Here is a 17,532-nt window from a genome sequence, read left to right as displayed (position 1 = left end):
AACCCTAAACCATCAATCCTAAACCCTATTTTTTTTTTAAATACGAATCCTAAACCCTAAACCCTAAACCCTAAACCCTATTTTTTTCAAATAAACCCTAAACTCTTAAACATCAACTCTAAACCCTAAACCCCGAAACATGAACTCTAAACCCTAAACCCTAAACCTTAAACTCTAAACCCTAAACCCTAAACCTTCAACCCTAAACCCTAAACCCTAAACTTCAACTCTAAACCCTAAATCATCAACATTAAACCCTAAACTATCAACACTAAACCCTAAACCCTAAAAAGTAAACACTAAACCCTAAACCCTAAAAAAATAATCCTAACCCTAAAAAATTAACTCTAAACCCTAAACCCTAAACCCTAAACCCTAAATCCTAAACCCTAATCACTAAACCCTAAAACCCTAGAGTTGATGTTTTAGAGTTTAGATTTGACGATTTAGGGTTTAGGGTTTACGTTTCGGGTTTAAAGTTGATGTTTTAGGGTTTAGATTTGAAGGTTTAGGGTTTTAGAGTTTATGGTTCGAATATAAGGTTTAGGGTTTAGGGTTTACGTTTATGGTTTAGAGTTGATGTTTTAGGGTTTAGATTTGAAGGTTTAGGGTTTTAGAGTTTATGGTTCGAATATAAGGTTTAGGGTTTAGGGTTTACGTTTATGGTTTAGAGTTGATGTTTTAGGGTTTAGATTTGAAGGTTTAGGGTTTTAGAGTTTATGGTTCGAATATAAGGTTTAGGGTTTAGGGTTTACGTTTATGGTTTAGAGTTGATGTTTTAGGGTTTAGATTTGAAGTTTTAGGGTTTAGGGTTTAAGATTTAGAGTTGATGTTTCATGGTTTAGGGTTTAAAGTTGATGATTTAGAGTTTAGAGTTGATGTTTTAAGTTTAGATTAGTTAACAATATGTTTTTTTGTCAAAGGTAATCAAAAGGTGATAAATGTCTTTTACCCTTCATTAAAGATGAGGGTAAAAATGGTTAGTGTAAACATGAAAAGTGGTACTTTGAAAATGATACTTTTTGCAATTTCTCAATTCAAATACCAACAACCAATCAAATTAAGAAAATTAATTATAAACTTTACCTATGAATGACACCTAAGCAAAAGTCACTTAAGTAACTTCTCAATTAATATATACCTGGATTGAACACATGTTTTTCAAAGACTAGGGATGGGCACTTTACCTGATATCCGAAGCCGCACCCGAACCCGATCCGAAAAATCCGAACCGAAATCCGAACCGAAGTAGCAAAATATCCGAACGGGTATTGAATTAGGAGAGATTGGATATCCGAACCCGAACGGGTAATATCCGAACCCGAATGGATATCCGAAGATAACCGAACATATGTATAATTAACCATATATTTCTAGTTTACATCTCTCATTTTATATAAAATATTTATATTAATACTACACATAGTTTAAGTTCATATGATATATATAGAATTACGGAGAAAATGATTTGCTACTCACTTAAAATGCATGTCAAACTTTTTATTTCAAGAATTAACAAAAAGTTACATCCAAAATTTAAAAACAATAACCAAATTAATGTCTTTTTTAGTTTTAAAATGCTATGTCCAAATCTATTAACCATTCAATCTATTAAAAATAAAAAAATAGTTAAGTGAAAGTTATATTTTTAAATATAAAAAATTTGAGAAATGAAAAATTTAATTATTTTTTTCAAAATCTAAATATCTGAACCCGATCTGAAATAGCCGAACCCGAACTAAAAATATCCAAACCCGACCCGAAGTACAGAAATACCCGAACGGGTTCTATACCTCTATACCGAAATACCCGAAAATACGAAATACCCGATCCAAACCCGAACGGGTACCCGAACCCGAACGGGTACCCGAACGCCCACCCCTATCAAAGACTCTTAATTGTGTTTTTTTTTCTGTCTTTATTTCTCATCAGGTAACCCTAAAACTATACATCGTGATGTAAAGGCTGCTAATGTTCATATCGATGATAGCTACGAGGCAAAGGTATTCTAAAAAATTAAACTTTTAATAACCTGTCAAGGTTTATTTGAAACGTACGACTAAATAAACATGATTGATTCATCAGTTAGCAGATTTTAGACTCGTCAAGTGTTGTTTACACAATGATACTCATGTTTCTAATCGGATCATGGGAACATGCGGGTATGGAAACCTTTTTATATATGCAACCTGTCCTGCAGTGACAATCTTTAAACTTGTTTCCTGTGATGTGGATGCAGATACTTAGCCCCTGAATATGCATCTTCTGGGAAACTCAGCGACAAATCAGACGTCTTCTCATTGGGAGTTATGCTTCTGGAACTGATAACTGGACGCCGGCGGTAAATCACATCCGTTTGCCGATGAAGAAAACATCGTTGATTGGGTGAGTAATTTTCGTTTTCCCTTGGTATCAATTTTTTTTTTGAATCCCGGCCACTGGGAAATTAACATTTCGGCATCGATGGTTTAGGGTTTAGGGTTCGTATTTTTTTAAAAAATAGAGTTTAGGATTGATGGTTTAGGGTTTAGAGTTGAGTTTTAGGGTTTAGGGTTTGAATTTCGAAATAATATAATTCAGAAAAAAATTAAAAAATTTATTTTTAATTTTTTTAGATTTTTATTTATTTAAATATTTATTTATTATATATATATAAAGAACATGAGTATAAGGATTTTTTGCAGTTTAACGAAGAATAAATTTTTGAAAAAATTCACTGTTAGTAAAAATGAAAAAAAGTAGCAAGGAATTGGTAAAGGACATTTTCAAAAATATTTTGGTGAGTTCTCATCTCTTGTCTATTACAAGATCTTGAAACTTGTGACAACACAAACGCTTCTTGAGAGAGAGAGAGAGAGTTCCCAATCTCGGTTGACTGACTGACTAAGCCATGAATCCGGAGCAAAACCCCTCACGCCAGTGCGCAGCCTGCGGGGAGCAAGAAGCCTTCCTCACCTACGCCGTCAGGCAAAACCGGCGACTCTGCACGGACTGTTTACTCAAGGAGCATCGTCACCTCTTCTGCCCTGTTTGTGTCGACGTCTACGCCGCCACCGTCCTTCCTCCTCCAGAAGAGAGCATCGTCTGCCTCAATTGCCCTTCCGTCGCCCACCTCGCTTGCCCTCCTCCTGCGCCGTCTCCCTTCACATGCCCGCCGTGCTCTGACCCCAATTTCTCCTTCTTCCCCAAATCTAAACCTGACCAAGAATCAGCCGACGCTCTCGTGGCAGCGGCCAAAATCTCGGCGTTTTTGATGAACAACGAGGCGGCTGAGTTAAAGAAGGAAGCACATAAGAAGATCTTCGCAGCCAAAGAGTCCAAGAAGAGAGCTAAGGAAGCTTTGGGGAATCTTCAGGACCTTGTTCTCAAGCAAAAAGCTTCGGAGAAGAAGAATAGCAACAACAACCCTAACCCTAACAAGAGGAAGCACAGTGACCGTCGTTGATTCACAAATCTCTCTCTGCAAGATCCTGGGGGGTTTTTATGATAGATGGGTTCAAGAAAGCTGGAGACTTTGAGAGAGCTTAGGGTTTAGATTAGATTAGTATAATGGCGTGCGTGTGTGTGTGTGTGTGAGTGATAATTCAAACCTATAAGAAGATTTCGTCTTTTGTTGTATTGTTTACTGGTTTGACTGAAGAAGAAGATTTTGGTTGATGAGTTAGAACAAACACATGGAAGGAAGTGATATTGCATTTGATGATGTTTTGGCTTGGACACTGTTTTTGCTTCTTTTGTTCTAAGATAAATCAATTTCTTATTTTGGATTGGTTAGTAGTACTATATGTTAAGTCTGTTTCTCCAGCAAGCAAGCAAGCTCAGTCTCATTTCCAAAGATAAGGTTGAGAGATGGATGAAAAAGATCTGAGAGGCGAGGAGAGGGTTAATTACGCAATTTTTAATTATATAGCGACTCTTCTGTAATTGTCTTAAAATATAAACCCTCATTTCGAAAATTAGTTAAAACGGACGAGTCAGCCGAGAAACCCTAGAAATCGCCCGAGTCGAGTTAATTCGCCACCTCCTGACTCGCCCGCCGCCTGCAATGTGTTTCAACTTGGATTCATCTTCTCAAAATCTCCGACCATAAAGGGAAGGGAAGGGGGTAATCACCTAGTTTCTCATCAAGTTCTTGTTTTTGTTAGACTTCTTTGTGAGGCTTAACAGTTTTTCTTGTCATAAAGTTTGAAGCTTTTGCAAATGGTGTAAGCAAATGGCACCACCTGGAACAACGGGAGCAGTGGACCCTGGATGGGAGCACGGCGTTGCACTAGACGACCGTAAGAAGAAGGTCAAATGCAACTACTGTGGGAAGATAGTTAGCGGAGGGATATACAGACTCAAGCAACACTTGGCTCGCATATCAGGAGAAGTCACCTATTGCGATAAGTCTCCGGAGGATGTATCTCTTAGGATGAAGCAGATTCTGCAACGTTGCCGTTCCGCTAGAAAGCTGAGGCAGCCTGATGATGATGATTACAATGCAAATGGACCCTCTTGTCATCATCATCATGTTGAGGGTTTGTCTAGAAGAAGCAAAGGTAAGAAGAAGCAGCAATCTTTTAGTCTCCTACGGTCTTCAGGGTACGTTGATCCTGGATGGGAACACGGTGTTTCTCAGGACGAGAGGAAGAAGAAGGTCAAGTGTAATTACTGTGGCAAGGTTGTGAGTGGCGGTATCAACCGTTTTAAGCAGCACTTGGCGAGGATACCTGGAGAGGTTGCGCCGTGCAAAGCCGCTCCTGAGGAGGTTTATGTGATGATTAAAGAGAATATGAAGTGGCATCGAGCTGGGAAGAGACAGAACGTTCCTGATGATGATGGCGGCCACCTGAGAGCTTTAACGGTCTATCATGATCCTGAGCAAGAAGAAGATGGAGAGGAGGAGGATGACTTCTATGGAAGGTTTAGCAAAGACAAGAGAAGAAGCTTTGATTCAACCAACACCAGATTAGTCTCTGAGGCAAGACCCAAGAGAACGAGGATGAACTCGTTTCAGTACACTGGCTGCTCAAGCAGAGCCACCGTGTCGAGAAGAGAAGTCACTTCCTCCATCTCCAAGTTCTTCCACCACGTTGGAGTTCCCTTAGAAGCAGCCAACTCTCTCTACTTTCAAAAGATGGTTGAACTGATTGGTCTGTACGGAGAGGGATACGTTGTCCCCTCGAGCCAGCTCTTTTCTGGTAGACTCTTACATGACCAGATGTCGACTATCAAAGGCCACTTGAGAGATTACAGATCTTCTTGGATCGTCACCGGCTGTTCTATACTTGCAGACACTTGGACCAACGCAGAGGGGAAGACGATGATCGGTTTCTTGGTCTCGTGCCCGCGTGGTGTCTACTTCCACTCCTCTATTGATGCCACCGATGTAGCGGAAGATTCTTTAAGCCTTTTCAACTACTTAGACAAGCTAGTTGAAGACATTGGTGAGGAGAATGTGGTTCAGGTTATCACACAGAACACGTCGATATGCAGAAGCGCTGGAAAGTTACTTGAAGAGAAGAGAAAGAATCTTTACTGGTCTCCCTGCGCGATGCACTCCACGGAACTGGTTCTTGAAGACATCTCAAAGCTTGAATACGTCTCCGAGTGCTTGGAGAAGAGCCAAAGAATCACGAGGCTCATCTACAACCAAACCTGGCTTCTCAATCTCATGAAGAACGAGTTCACACAAGGGATGGATCTTCTTAAACCCGAAACCACCCGCCACGCTTCCAGTTTCGCCACTCTTCAAACTCTCATGGACCACAAGGCCAATCTGAGAGCCCTGTTTCAATCCAACAGCTGGATTCTGTCACAGAAGTCTGAGGAGGGGAGAGAAGTGGAGAAGATTGTGTCGAGCGCTGCCTTCTGGAAGAAGGTTCAGTACGTTTTGAAGTCGGTTGATCCTGTGATGCAGGTGATCCGCATGGGAGGTGGTGACGGTGGCGAGAGACTGTATTTGCCGTACGCTTATGGCTACATGTGCTGCGCCAAAATGGGGATCAAGTCTGTTCATAGCGACGATGCGAGGAAGTACGGACCGTTCTGGCGTGTGATAGATTACCATTGGAACTCGTTGTTTCATCATCCACTCTACGTTGCTGCTTATTTCTTCAACCCTGCTTACAGATACCGTTCTGATTTTATGGCGGTAGGGGGATTTGATTATTATTCGTTTAACTTTGATTCATAAACTCTCTGCAAGTTACTTATATTTGTTTGTTAATATTGCAGCATTCTGAGGTTGTGCGTGGAGTTAATGAGTGTATTGTTCGGCTTGAGCCTGATAATGCGAGAAGAATCACAGCACTGATGCAGGTGAGTGGGAAACAAATCAAACAGATCATACATTGTTCTTTAGAACTTGTGGCTAACCATAGGTCGTTATCTCGGAAAGGATCTTGTCCATTGCGTCAGAAATCCCTGGTTCGAGTGGCCGGATATGAAACTAATATTACATGTCGTGGTTTCGGGCCTGGGAGATTATAGGCTTCGGCCAACCTCCTGGCTGGACCGGTCTTGGGCAAAGTCTAATGAAATGTTGCCCTTAGGTCCCCGAAAATTACACAGACAATTTTGACGGTCTAAAAAAAAACATCTGCCCTTCCAAATTTTTTTTTTGACTCCCAAATTTATACAATAACAAATTTAGTTGAAATTTATAAATTAAAAAGAAAAGGAACTCGTGGCTAAACCAATCTTTTGTTTGTTGTAATGTTTTTAGATTCCGGATTATACTTCAGCTAAAGGCGATTTTGGAACGGAACTAGCCATTGGGACAAGAACGGAGCTTGATCCAGCTGCATGGTGGCAACAGCATGGGATAAGCTGTTTGGAACTTCAGAGAGTAGCGGTTAGGATACTGAGCCACACGTGCTGCTCTGTTGGCTGTGAGACTAAGTGGAGCGTGTATGATCAAGTCAGCGGTGAATGTCAGAGTCGTTTCGCGAGAAAGTCAAGGAGAGATCTGGCTTACGTTCATTACAACTTACGGCTCAGAGAGAAACAGATGAAACGGCGGATGCATGATGAAGGACCACCGCAGAGTCTTAACTATGTTTTGCTTGATCGGTTGCTCCCGGACTGGCTCATGACTTGTGAGAAAGAAGAGGTATTTTGAAAACGCCAAACGCTAAATGTGATATGAGGATGATGATGGTTGTGTGTTTCTTTGTGAAGGAGGAGGGTTTGCAAGATGAAGACGGAGCAGAGAAGGATGACCAAGAAGAAGAGGAAGAGGAGGAGAATTGTTACGACGATTCTGCTAATAACGTTTATGGTGATGGTGAAGACAATGTTGATGTTTACAACGATGATCTTAGCGACGACGATTAGTACTTTCTTTAATGCCTAATAAAGCGTCCCTAACATGTAGCAAGCAATGTTGTAATTTGAATTTGACCGTTCTATATAAAATTAAAAAGTTTATCAGTTTTGTTGGTTGGTAGTTGTTTGACTACTACTAGGCCTGGGCGTTCGGCTACCCGTCGGATCGGGTTTTTTGGATTTCGGTTCTTTCTTATAACAGCTCTTCCTAAGTTCCATTTTAGTAAATTTACAAGTATGGATCGGGTTCGGATATAACACATCGGATTCGGGTCGGTTTTGTATTACATCATAAAACTCATTAAGTAATCATATATCATTCGAATTCAGATTGACAACAAAAAATTTAAAACAAACTGAAGACAACAACTTAGATGTAACAAGCGGAGCAACTCAAGAAGTTAGACAACGGTCCCAAAGAAAAAGGAAAAAAATCATTGTGGATGATTACGTTACTTAGAATTGCAATTCCACCAAATAATTATTTTATTAATTTACACACAAGAATATATTTGCACATTATAACACCCATTTTATTTTTACAACTTTTTATGTCTATATTTTTTTTTAAAAACAGTTATAGTATTTTTTTATAAATAGTACGATAATTATACAAATAACAAGGAAATACATAAAAATATAATAATAAGCGTCCTTACTCCCGCGCGTGAACGCGCGGGGTTGTTTCCTAGTTAAAATAAAAAAGAATTCACCTGACATCAGCTATCAGCTTCTTCTCTTTCCCTTGCCGCTGTTGGAACGCTCTCTGTTTCTTTCTCCAAAGTTACCCGTTCGGGTTTGGTTAATAGTACTTTGGATTCGGGTATGTTTTGTACCACTTTAGAAGATCCATTCAGATATTTTTTATATTTCGGACCGGTTACAGATCGGGTTTTTCGGTTCGGGTTCGATTCGAATGTCGGGTAATGGATTCTATGCCCATGCTTAACTACTACCCTCGATAGGATTTGGTGTTAGAGAGATAATTTTCTAACTATTCAAACAAATTGATATAATATTGCAAATATGGGGGCAGGGGGCCGGAAAACTAAATTTCAAAAGTTGGCGATGCGCTGTCTTAACGACAGAATATCTGTCTTTTTCAAATTAATTGAGTTTAAAAAGTCATTATTTGAAATCTATATATAATAGCAAACCTGTTTTGTTCTACTATGATGTCATCTTTTTTTTATAGGAAAATAAAATATTAATCCAATGGTCAGAATTTACTATTTTCTTTGATCTAAAGGACATAAAATACTTTTGATGATGTCATCAAAAAATCTATATTTGACACCCCTTTGTTGAATAGTTATGTAATCTAAAGAACACATCCTTTGAAACTCATAACTGCTCATGTCACAACTATATAGGAAGAGTTTCAAATGATGTACCCTTTCATGATCTATATATAGAATCTTTTACTGCAGGGAAGTTTCTTAAAAAATTTGGTTGAACTCGATAATCCTAAATTGAATAGAAAAAGAATCTGATAAAAAAAAAAGATCTAGCTTCTGGAGAAATAAAAGGGTACTTGTTAACTAGACGTTTTATGTTCTCCTACACAATTCAAATTAAAGGTTCGTAGATATCTGTTTTTATACATGTTCAAACCACAAGCTTTATCTCCAGACACACCATCATCTCGCCATTTTGTTTACCAATCTACTCTACACTTCTTCTAACTAATTCGGAAACCTAGCGGTATAAGTTTTGATAAGTAGAAGAGTGTACTTATCAAGAGTGAAGTTGTCGTCTCCGGTTTCTAGAGTGAAGTTGTCGTTTGTGATGGTGGTTCTCTCTCCTCACTTCCTAGCCGTATTCTTCAGTCATTGCTTCGATTGAGGATGGCTGGTCGGACCTGTCAGTAGCAAGAGACTCATGCAACTTGTGGCGTCTAGGATTTGGTGACTGACGAATTGATGCCGGGCATGGACACCGCCGCCGTGAAGTCCCGGAAACCAGATTACTTGTAAACTGCCGGTTTTTAGAGTGAGCCTCTGGCGACGGCGGATGTTGGATCTCCGATTGCGGTTACATCTCCTCTCTTCTTAGCCGGATTCTTCAGTCAGGGCTTCGATTGAGGAAGGATACGTGGCTGCTCGGACCTGTGAGGAGCCTAAAGACTCAAGCAACTTGCGGCCGATATGGTTTGGAGCGGGAAGTAAGATGCCATCGGTTTGTGCCGCGTCGACCCTTCCGAGAATGGGAAACTGACGGTGACTGTTGCGAATCGATGCTGGGCTTGGACACCGCCGGTTTGTAGATTGAGCCTTTGGCGACGCGGCGGTTGGATCTGGGAAAGCCAAATTTTTTTTTTATATTTTAACTCTGCGGAAAGGAATAAGCAAACGACGACCCATCCGATTTGTTTTTGTTTTTTCTTTTTTTTTTTTTGGCAGCAACCAATCTAATTTGTTTAATCTGTTGTTCCTGGAAAATTTTTGCAACACACGTCAAACAAAAAAAAAATACTGAAAACACACAAAATTAATTTGAAAAAATATATATAGATATAGGTCTATTTGTTTTTTTCCTTTGAAAGTGTATAGTTAAGATTTTTTGTATATACTCATTTTAATATTTGTCATTTTAATTTCAGAATATGCCCGGTCTCCAAAAAACTTATTCTAACAGTTTTGTTGTACATGATGGAAATGATAGATCTTTTTCCATGTATGGTGGAGAAGAGGATGAGAAATTTATGTTACCCAAATTCTATAATGAGCAAGGTGATAAAAATCTCTATGTATTTATAATTATAAATTATTTTGTTTATTAAATAAAACAAACTCTAATCATTTCAAAATTTGTAGGTCAACCTTTAAAAATAAATGATACAAGTAAGAATATTCTATTTTTTAAAATATATTTATATTGTTTTAAGTCACGAGTGTTTCATTTAAAACTGGATCAATTAATGGTTTTAATTAAAAAAAAAAATTTCTTTGGACCAATCAATGGAGGTATGTTTATAATTAACTATTGTCATTATCATTTAATGTCATTATCATTTAATATTTCTAAAGTATGTTTTGTAGACTATTACTTGTATTAATGTTTTTTATTTATGCAGTTGTTTATACAATAGAATTTCAAAAACGAGGACTTCCTCATGCACATATTCTAATTTGGTTGAAAGCTGGGCGTGAGAATGTATGTTCCAATGAAATTGATAAATTTGTCTCGGCTGAATTGCCAGATAGAATAATTGATCCTGAAGGTTATAAATTAGTGGAGCAACATATGATGCATGGTCCATGTGGACTAGATAAACCAAACAATTCTTGTATGGAAAATGGTATTTGCACAAAAAAATATCCTCGCCCGTTTTGCGTTTCTTCATGCCTTGATGATAAAGGATACATTATTTATAAACGTAGGGATTTATTGTCCAGCTATGTTATGAAAGGTGATATCAAATTAGATAATCAGTACGTTGTTCCTCACAATTTAGATCTACTAAAACAATTTCAAGCTCATATAAATGTAGAGTTTTACAATAAAACAAGCGCTATCAAATATCTTTTCAAATATATTACAAAGGGGGTTGACAAAACTACAATTGTCTTGGAAAACAAATCCAATGATGAAAATGAGATTGAAAATTATCTTGATTGCCGATATGTCTCCGCTTGCGAATCTATGTGGCGAATTTTTAAATTTGAGATACATCACCAACATCCTCCTGTCCAAAGATTAAGTATTCATCTTCCAGGCCAACAACCAGCTCTTTTTAAAGATTCATCTGATCTAGAACAAGTGGTTTCTATTTGTGAGTTTCGACCAAGTATGTTTATGGCTTATTTAGAAACAAATAAGATTGACCCTGATGCAAGGAAGTTAACCTATGTTCAATTTCTTACTAAATATGTTTGGAATAAAACAGAGCATACTTGGACAAAAAGAAAAATAGGTCAATCTATTGGAAGACTTTATAATGTTCATCCTTCTTCAGGTGAACTATATTATTTGAGGCTTTTAATCAACCATTTGAAAGGACCTACAAGTTTTGAAGATATTTTAACTGTAAATGGCGTAGAATACAAAAAGTTTCATGAATCATGTGTTGCACGTGGATTACTTGACGGAGACGAAGAATGGCATGAAGCTATGACGGAGGCTGCCACATGGGCCACCCCTCGGCAATTACGGGAATTATTTGCCATGTTGTTAGTCCATTGTGAGGTTTCAAGTCCTTTGAAATTATGGGATGCATTCTGGAAATATATGAGTGAAGATATAGTTTACCAACAAAGACGACTTTTAAATTTCACCGATTATGACTTAAGTGACGTAGAATTACAAACTTATACCCTTATTGAAGTTGAGTTGTTGCTATTTCAGTATGATCAAACTCTATCAAATTATACGGATTTGCCAAAAGTTGATAAAAGTTCTATTGGACGCTTATCTAACACTGTACTTGCTGATGAACAATATTTACATGTACAATGTCTAAAAGATTCATCTAAAGAACAAATTTGCTTACTTAACGAAGAGCAAAAGAAAGTTTATGAAGTTGTATTAGATTCAGTACACAATAATCGTGGGAAGTTGTTCTTTTTATATGGCCCCGGAGGCACGGGAAAGACATTTGTATATAACACAATAATTAACAAGCTACGTTCGGAAAAAAATATAGTAATACCAGTGGCATCTTCCGGTATTGCTGCATTACTTTTACCTGGTGGTAGAACAGCTCATTCACGATTTAAAATTCCTTTGAATTTATTTGATGACTCTGTATGTGACATTACATGTGGAACTATGTTGGCTGATTTATTGATTCAAGCAAAATTAATTATATGGGATGAAGCGCCAATGACACATAAATATGCTTTTGAAGCACTTGACAGATCACTAAGAGATATTATGTCAAAAACTGATAAAGATGCACATTTAAAACCTTTTGGTGGGAAGACTATTTTACTAGGAGGTGATTTTCGACAAACCTTGCCTATTATTTCCCAAGGGACAAGGCAAGACTGTGTAGCTGCTTCGATAAACCGTTCATATTTGTGGGAATTTGTTCAAATGTTTGTGCTATCACAAAATATGAGAATAAATAAAACAGAAGTTGAATTTGCAAAATGGATTCTCTCTGTAGGTGATGGAACTGCCCCAAAAGACAATAGTAAGGGTATAAATTACTCATATGAAGATCATATTTATGTGGATGATAGTCTAATGTTAATAACGGATAAAGAACCTATATCAGCATTAGCAAAACATGTATACACTTCTTTTGAAGAGAATTATACAAACATAGACTATTTAAGGGATAGAGCAATACTAAGCCCACGTAACAATACGGTGGATGTGATCAATTCAGAAATATTGAAATGGCTTCCTGGAAAATCACAAATTTATTCGAGTGTGGATTCAGTTAGTAATAACGAATATGATGAGGGAGACTACAGTTTTCAGTATCCAATAGAGTATTTAAATACATTGAACTTTCCGAACTTCCCACAGCATAAATTACATCTTAAAGTTAATTCAGTTGTAATGCTAATTCGCAATCTTTGTCAAAGAGATGGTTTGTGTAACGGTACCAGACTTGTAATCACACGTTTAGGGTATAAAGTTGTTGAGGTAAAAATTATTACTGGTCATAGGGCTGGTAAATCAATTTTATTGCCAAGGATTACACTTTTTCAAACAGAAGGGAAAATACCGGTGACTATACGAAGAAAACAATTTCCAATTAGACTTTGTTTTGCAATGACTATTAACAAAAGTCAAGGCCAAAGTCTAGGCAGAGTAGGTTTATATCTTCCAAATCCTGTTTTCAGTCATGGACAATTGTATGTTGCACTATCTCGAGTTACATCTATACAAGGCTTAAAGATATACCAAAATGTTAATAGGACAGAGGGTAAAAACACAATATGCAATATTGTTTACAAAGAAGTATTTAATAATATTTAAAATATAGAATTATTAATTTATGTATAAAAGTGATGCGTTTACTGTTCATAATATATTTTAAATAGCGTATTTTCATAAAGTTCTACTTAAATTATTATAAAATTTTTAACAAAATGGGTGTGGAAAAAAATTGAAACTTTTTCGTTGGTTATTGTGTAGATTGTGTAGTCTACAATGATATTGTTATATTCCTTCAATACTGTATCATGTAAATAAAATAGTTAAAACGGTTTAATATTTACCAATAAAGCTTACTGACGTTTCACTTTATATGGAGATTTTGAATAGAAAAAGATTGTTTTAGCTATCAAAACGGTTTTTCTTCCTCCAATACCTGTAAAATATTTAGAGAGAACCTGAATAAATCTACTCTACCAACATTCCATTGTCTTTCATCGCTATCTGTAAAGATTACAGTCTATAAAGATTGTCAAAATGGGAGTCAAATAAGTTTGAGTTATTATTTTGAAATAAGTTTGTTTAGCTAGAAAGAACTTGTTAGAATCCTTCAATACTTTTTTAATTTATATGATGTAGTAGAAATGGTTTATGTTTTCATTAAAATTATTTTTTTATTAAATGATTTATTTTCCTTACGTTAAAACACAAGTATTTCAAAAGGGTGTTATTTCTGTAACTGCTCTTTTGAAAAAAGGAAGCCTTTATTAGCACCCTTTAACAGAAACAACTTTAGTTCAGTATATAAATAGTTACCATTAACTACAGTGGCAATTTTAAATACTTCCTTTTCTCAAATCGTCATTTTCGAAACGAAAGAATATTTACGAACCCATAACGTATGGAAATTTAAGGTTCGTCATAAATCCTCTTATTTACAAAACTCATTTCATTTTCTTTATCGTTTCTTCAAAAGCAAAACGTAGTAAAGAAGCAAAAACAAATACTTTTCTGATTGTACAAATCACTATCAAGTATTTTTTTATATAACTAACGCCTGTTTTTGTGAATTTCAGATTCACTCTTCTTTTCAAGATGAATCCAACTATTACCACATTTGAAATCACTTACGGGTTATCAACAAGTGAAAATAGTGGCGTGGTAATTTTAAACTCCAAGATCTTCAAAAACTTCTTGACACCACCATCTCTAAATTCTTTTCATTTTAAGCTTGAAGACTTTTTATATGGAGATACATATGAAGATAAAGCCTTTTTTTATATGTCATTACTAAATGAGGGAATAGAAGTTATTGATGCCAGTATGATTCTCAGCAGTCTTATTTCAATATGCGAAGATGTAACAACATTTCCAAATTATTCTATATTGACGAATGTTATATTATATTTATCTCTTCACATTTGTGAAGTGATGCCTACTATGACAGAAGAACATGCAATACAAGAGTCTTTCAATATGGCACATGTTGTTCAAAGACCAGCTTCTGAAGATTCCATTTTTTCATTGGAAAAAGAGATGTTTGTTGGTGATGGAAATGGGGAAGACAACGAGGATAACACTTGTCTGATTTGTTTAGAATCATTTATAAAATATCAAAGTCTTTTATGTATACCCTGTGGTCATAAGTTTTGTGAAAAATGTTTAATCAGTTGGCTACAGATAAACGGAGTTTGTCCTTTGTGTCGGTATTGTTTGCCTTAGACAAATTGCTATTTTATTATATTCTTAATTGTAACACAGTTTTTGTAAATGCAACACAGACAATTAATTTAAATATATCGCCAAACTAATACAATATTCTAATTGTTTTTCTTAATATTTTCTTAACATTTTGAAGCCAATATTTAATTTCAAAGATAGTAATATATTATTTTGATACTCGTTGTTAACTTTGGACTTAGTTAATAATATTTAATAAGAATAATAATTAATTGTTGTATAGATAAAAATACATCTAATTCAGAATGTCGTATAAATGTGTTATCTTATATATTTTGATGTTCTTAATATATATTAAATCTAAAAATAATTAATATATATAGGTATATAAATCAATTTCGGATATAATCGGGTACCCGAAATACTTCGGTTCGGATCGGGTTCGGTTTCGGTTCTCTAAATACCAAAATTTTGAACCCATTCGGATATTTAATCAATTTCGGTTCGGGTTCGATACTACTTTTTCGGATCGGGTTCGGTTCGGTTTTTCGGATCCGGGTTTTTTGCCCAGCCCTACCTTAGACAAATTGCTATTTTATTATATTCTTAATTGTAACACAGTTTTTGTAAATGCAACACAGACAATTAATTTAAATATATCGCCAAAGTAATACAATATTCTAATTGTTTTTCTTAATATTTTCTTAACATTTTGAAGCCAATATTTAATTTCAAAGATAGTAATATATTATTTTGATACTCGTTGTTAACTTTGGACTTGGTTAATAATATTTAATAAGAATATAATTAATTGTTGTATAGATAAAAATACATCAAATTCGGAATGTCGTATAAATGTGTTCACATGCCCCCTAAATATTACGAGATATCTCCTTGAACTTACCCGGAAGTTTGATAAATTTAATATCAGTGTTTTATTTTACAAACAAAGATCGGCTTTATGTACCATAGTATACTCCTATTGAATTAAACGCTCCAAACTCCAAAGGATTTTCGGAACATTCTGAGGTTTCTGTGGATCTTCTTTTCAAAAACCCTAAAAATATCAAATTTGAGTTTGCGTATACACATATATCTCTTCCCTCAATAACACTAATCAACCTACTACTTAAAATACCAGAGTTTGTATTAAACCAGAAGGGTTGAATTTAAGAATAAACCGATAAAATTGCCAGAAGAAACAAAACCTTTGGGTACTAAATTTAATATCAAAATATATAAGGAGACTATAAATTCTCCTGCAATTTCTTTACTTAATTAATTCATACCATAATCTTAAACTAAATAGAAAGTTACAAAATGTGTGTAATGTTTTTATTTATAAATTTGATTTGTTGTTATAAGAGTGTTGACAATATAAAAATTAAAACAGTTAATAATTTACAATATGCTTCCTAAAAAATGTTATTATTTCTTCACAAATTGTTTAGTATTATTGTAAATAGTAGATTTGTTTTGAAAATACTCAGAACTATTTTAAGTAAATAATTTTTTCGAACTGATAAAATTTCGAATTGTATTAGCCAATTTCTAAATAAAACATCATAACTGAAACAATTTTTAATTTTAATCTACTCCGCCATTTTGAAAATTTAATTGAAAGTTTAATGTACTGAAAATACAATTTTAAAGTAGTATATGCCAAAAATATTAAATTATTTATTTAGGAATGGTTTACAACAATGTAGTAAGATTAATTATAAACTGTAATTCTTCCATTATAATAATTTGCAATCTTCCGTAGTGATAAGGTCTTCATCAAAGTTTGGGAAAAAAATACTTGCAACCTCTTAAAAATACACGACTTTTCATTTTGAACAGTTACGTCTTTCACCAGTAGTGTACACAAAATAGCACTGTAACACTATATAAGTGTCATCCGCTAATAAGGACCATTTTAAAAAGTTACTTCACTTTATATAAATATATACAATGAGTAATAGTATTTGGTTTACAACTATGGATGGAGTAAATTATTCAATTGATGTTAGAACTGACAGAACTACAAATTCAAGTTCAGAAAGTTTGATCAATGTTGAAGCGGAAATTGTCGTATCTGATATAGAGACAGACCAATTATTTTACACATTTACAATCAAAGAATTCATTGAAGAAGATGAAAATGCAATAAAGGAAGATCTCTATTATTCTTTAATACTAGCGGGCATGACTTCAGAAGACGCTGATATGCTAATTGCAAATATGGTAATGGTTGCAGAAGATATGGTCTTTGATGATGATTATTGTTTGGGAAATACTCTAATTATTTCAATAAAGACAATGGATTCTTTCAGCGATATAAACTACAACTTACAAATACAGCAAAGAATTGAAGAATCTATTAATGATGGAAGACCAGTATTCCACCCGTCCAGTGAAAATGCAAAAGCTTCTTTGGAAGTTATAGTCATTAAAGATGATGAAAACCAGTTACAAGACAAGTGCGTTATTTGTCTGAAAAAGTTTCCGATAGGATCAGAAATGGTGATTTTAAAGTGTGGACACAAATTTGGGAAAGAATGTATTTTAAAGTGGCTTCATTTAAATACTACATGTCCACTTTGTCGCGATGAAGTGCAATAGTTTATAAGACTAAATTACATTATTGGTTTACAAAATTTTCGATTAAGAATAATTGAACATATATTTTGCTATATTCCTCATCTGTTTTCTGTTCTGTTTTCATTA

The 17,532-nt window shown here is 35.2% G+C and overlaps 3 protein-coding genes across 4 annotated transcripts in view; all 3 read left to right on the top strand.

The window, feature by feature from the left end:
* LOC106320010 (probable LRR receptor-like serine/threonine-protein kinase At5g59680) overlaps positions 1–2,345 on the top strand; it is a gene marked incomplete at its 5' end in the record, with an annotated part of 8,093 nt that extends 5,748 nt beyond the window's left edge. The window contains 3 exon segments of the mRNA XM_013758377.1: positions 1,933–2,003; positions 2,086–2,162; positions 2,240–2,345. Of these exon segments, the coding sequence (XP_013613831.1) occupies positions 1,933–2,003; positions 2,086–2,162; positions 2,240–2,345 (254 nt within the window).
* A 423-nt stretch (positions 2,346–2,768) lies between these two features.
* On the top strand, positions 2,769–3,767 carry LOC106320019. The gene has a single exon (XM_013758391.1). It carries the CDS (start codon positions 2,891–2,893, stop codon positions 3,443–3,445), a length of 555 nt encoding a protein of 184 aa, XP_013613845.1. The 5' UTR covers positions 2,769–2,890; the 3' UTR covers positions 3,446–3,767.
* A 153-nt stretch (positions 3,768–3,920) lies between these two features.
* LOC106320013 lies at positions 3,921–7,416 on the top strand. Of its 2 annotated transcripts, none has more exons than XM_013758380.1 (5): positions 3,921–4,105; positions 4,185–6,136; positions 6,220–6,303; positions 6,710–7,096; positions 7,168–7,416. In XM_013758380.1, the coding sequence occupies exons 2-5, from the start codon at positions 4,214–4,216 to the stop codon at positions 7,318–7,320; spliced, it is 2,547 nt and encodes an 848-aa protein (XP_013613834.1). In that variant the 5' UTR covers positions 3,921–4,105; positions 4,185–4,213; the 3' UTR covers positions 7,321–7,416. The 2 variants fall into 2 exon arrangements, with proteins under 2 accessions (XP_013613834.1, XP_013613833.1); XM_013758379.1 differs by having other exon boundaries at positions 3,923–4,105; positions 7,165–7,416.
* Positions 7,417–17,532: the final 10,116 nt, after the last annotated feature.

Source organism: Brassica oleracea, unplaced genomic scaffold (assembly GCF_000695525.1).
Source record: "Brassica oleracea var. oleracea cultivar TO1000 unplaced genomic scaffold, BOL UnpScaffold00763, whole genome shotgun sequence".
Lineage (NCBI taxonomy): Eukaryota > Viridiplantae > Streptophyta > Magnoliopsida > Brassicales > Brassicaceae > Brassica > Brassica oleracea.
The sequence above is the reverse complement of the archived record's forward strand: the minus strand, read 5'-3'. Positions and strand labels throughout refer to the sequence as shown.

Bases quoted from the DNA above. Each gene is read 5' to 3' on its own strand.
- LOC106320019 (XM_013758391.1), top strand. From the start codon at position 2,891: ATGAATCCGGAGCAAAACCCCTCACGCCAGTGCGCAGCCTGCGGGGAG.
- LOC106320013 (XM_013758379.1), top strand. From the start codon at position 4,214: ATGGCACCACCTGGAACAACGGGAGCAGTGGACCCTGGATGGGAGCAC. The intron at 6,137-6,219 runs GTAGGGGGATTT...TTAATATTGCAG, and splicing joins ACCGTTCTGATTTTATGGCG to CATTCTGAGGTTGTGCGTGG. The intron at 7,097-7,164 runs GTATTTTGAAAA...TTCTTTGTGAAG, and splicing joins TGACTTGTGAGAAAGAAGAG to GAGGAGGGTTTGCAAGATGA.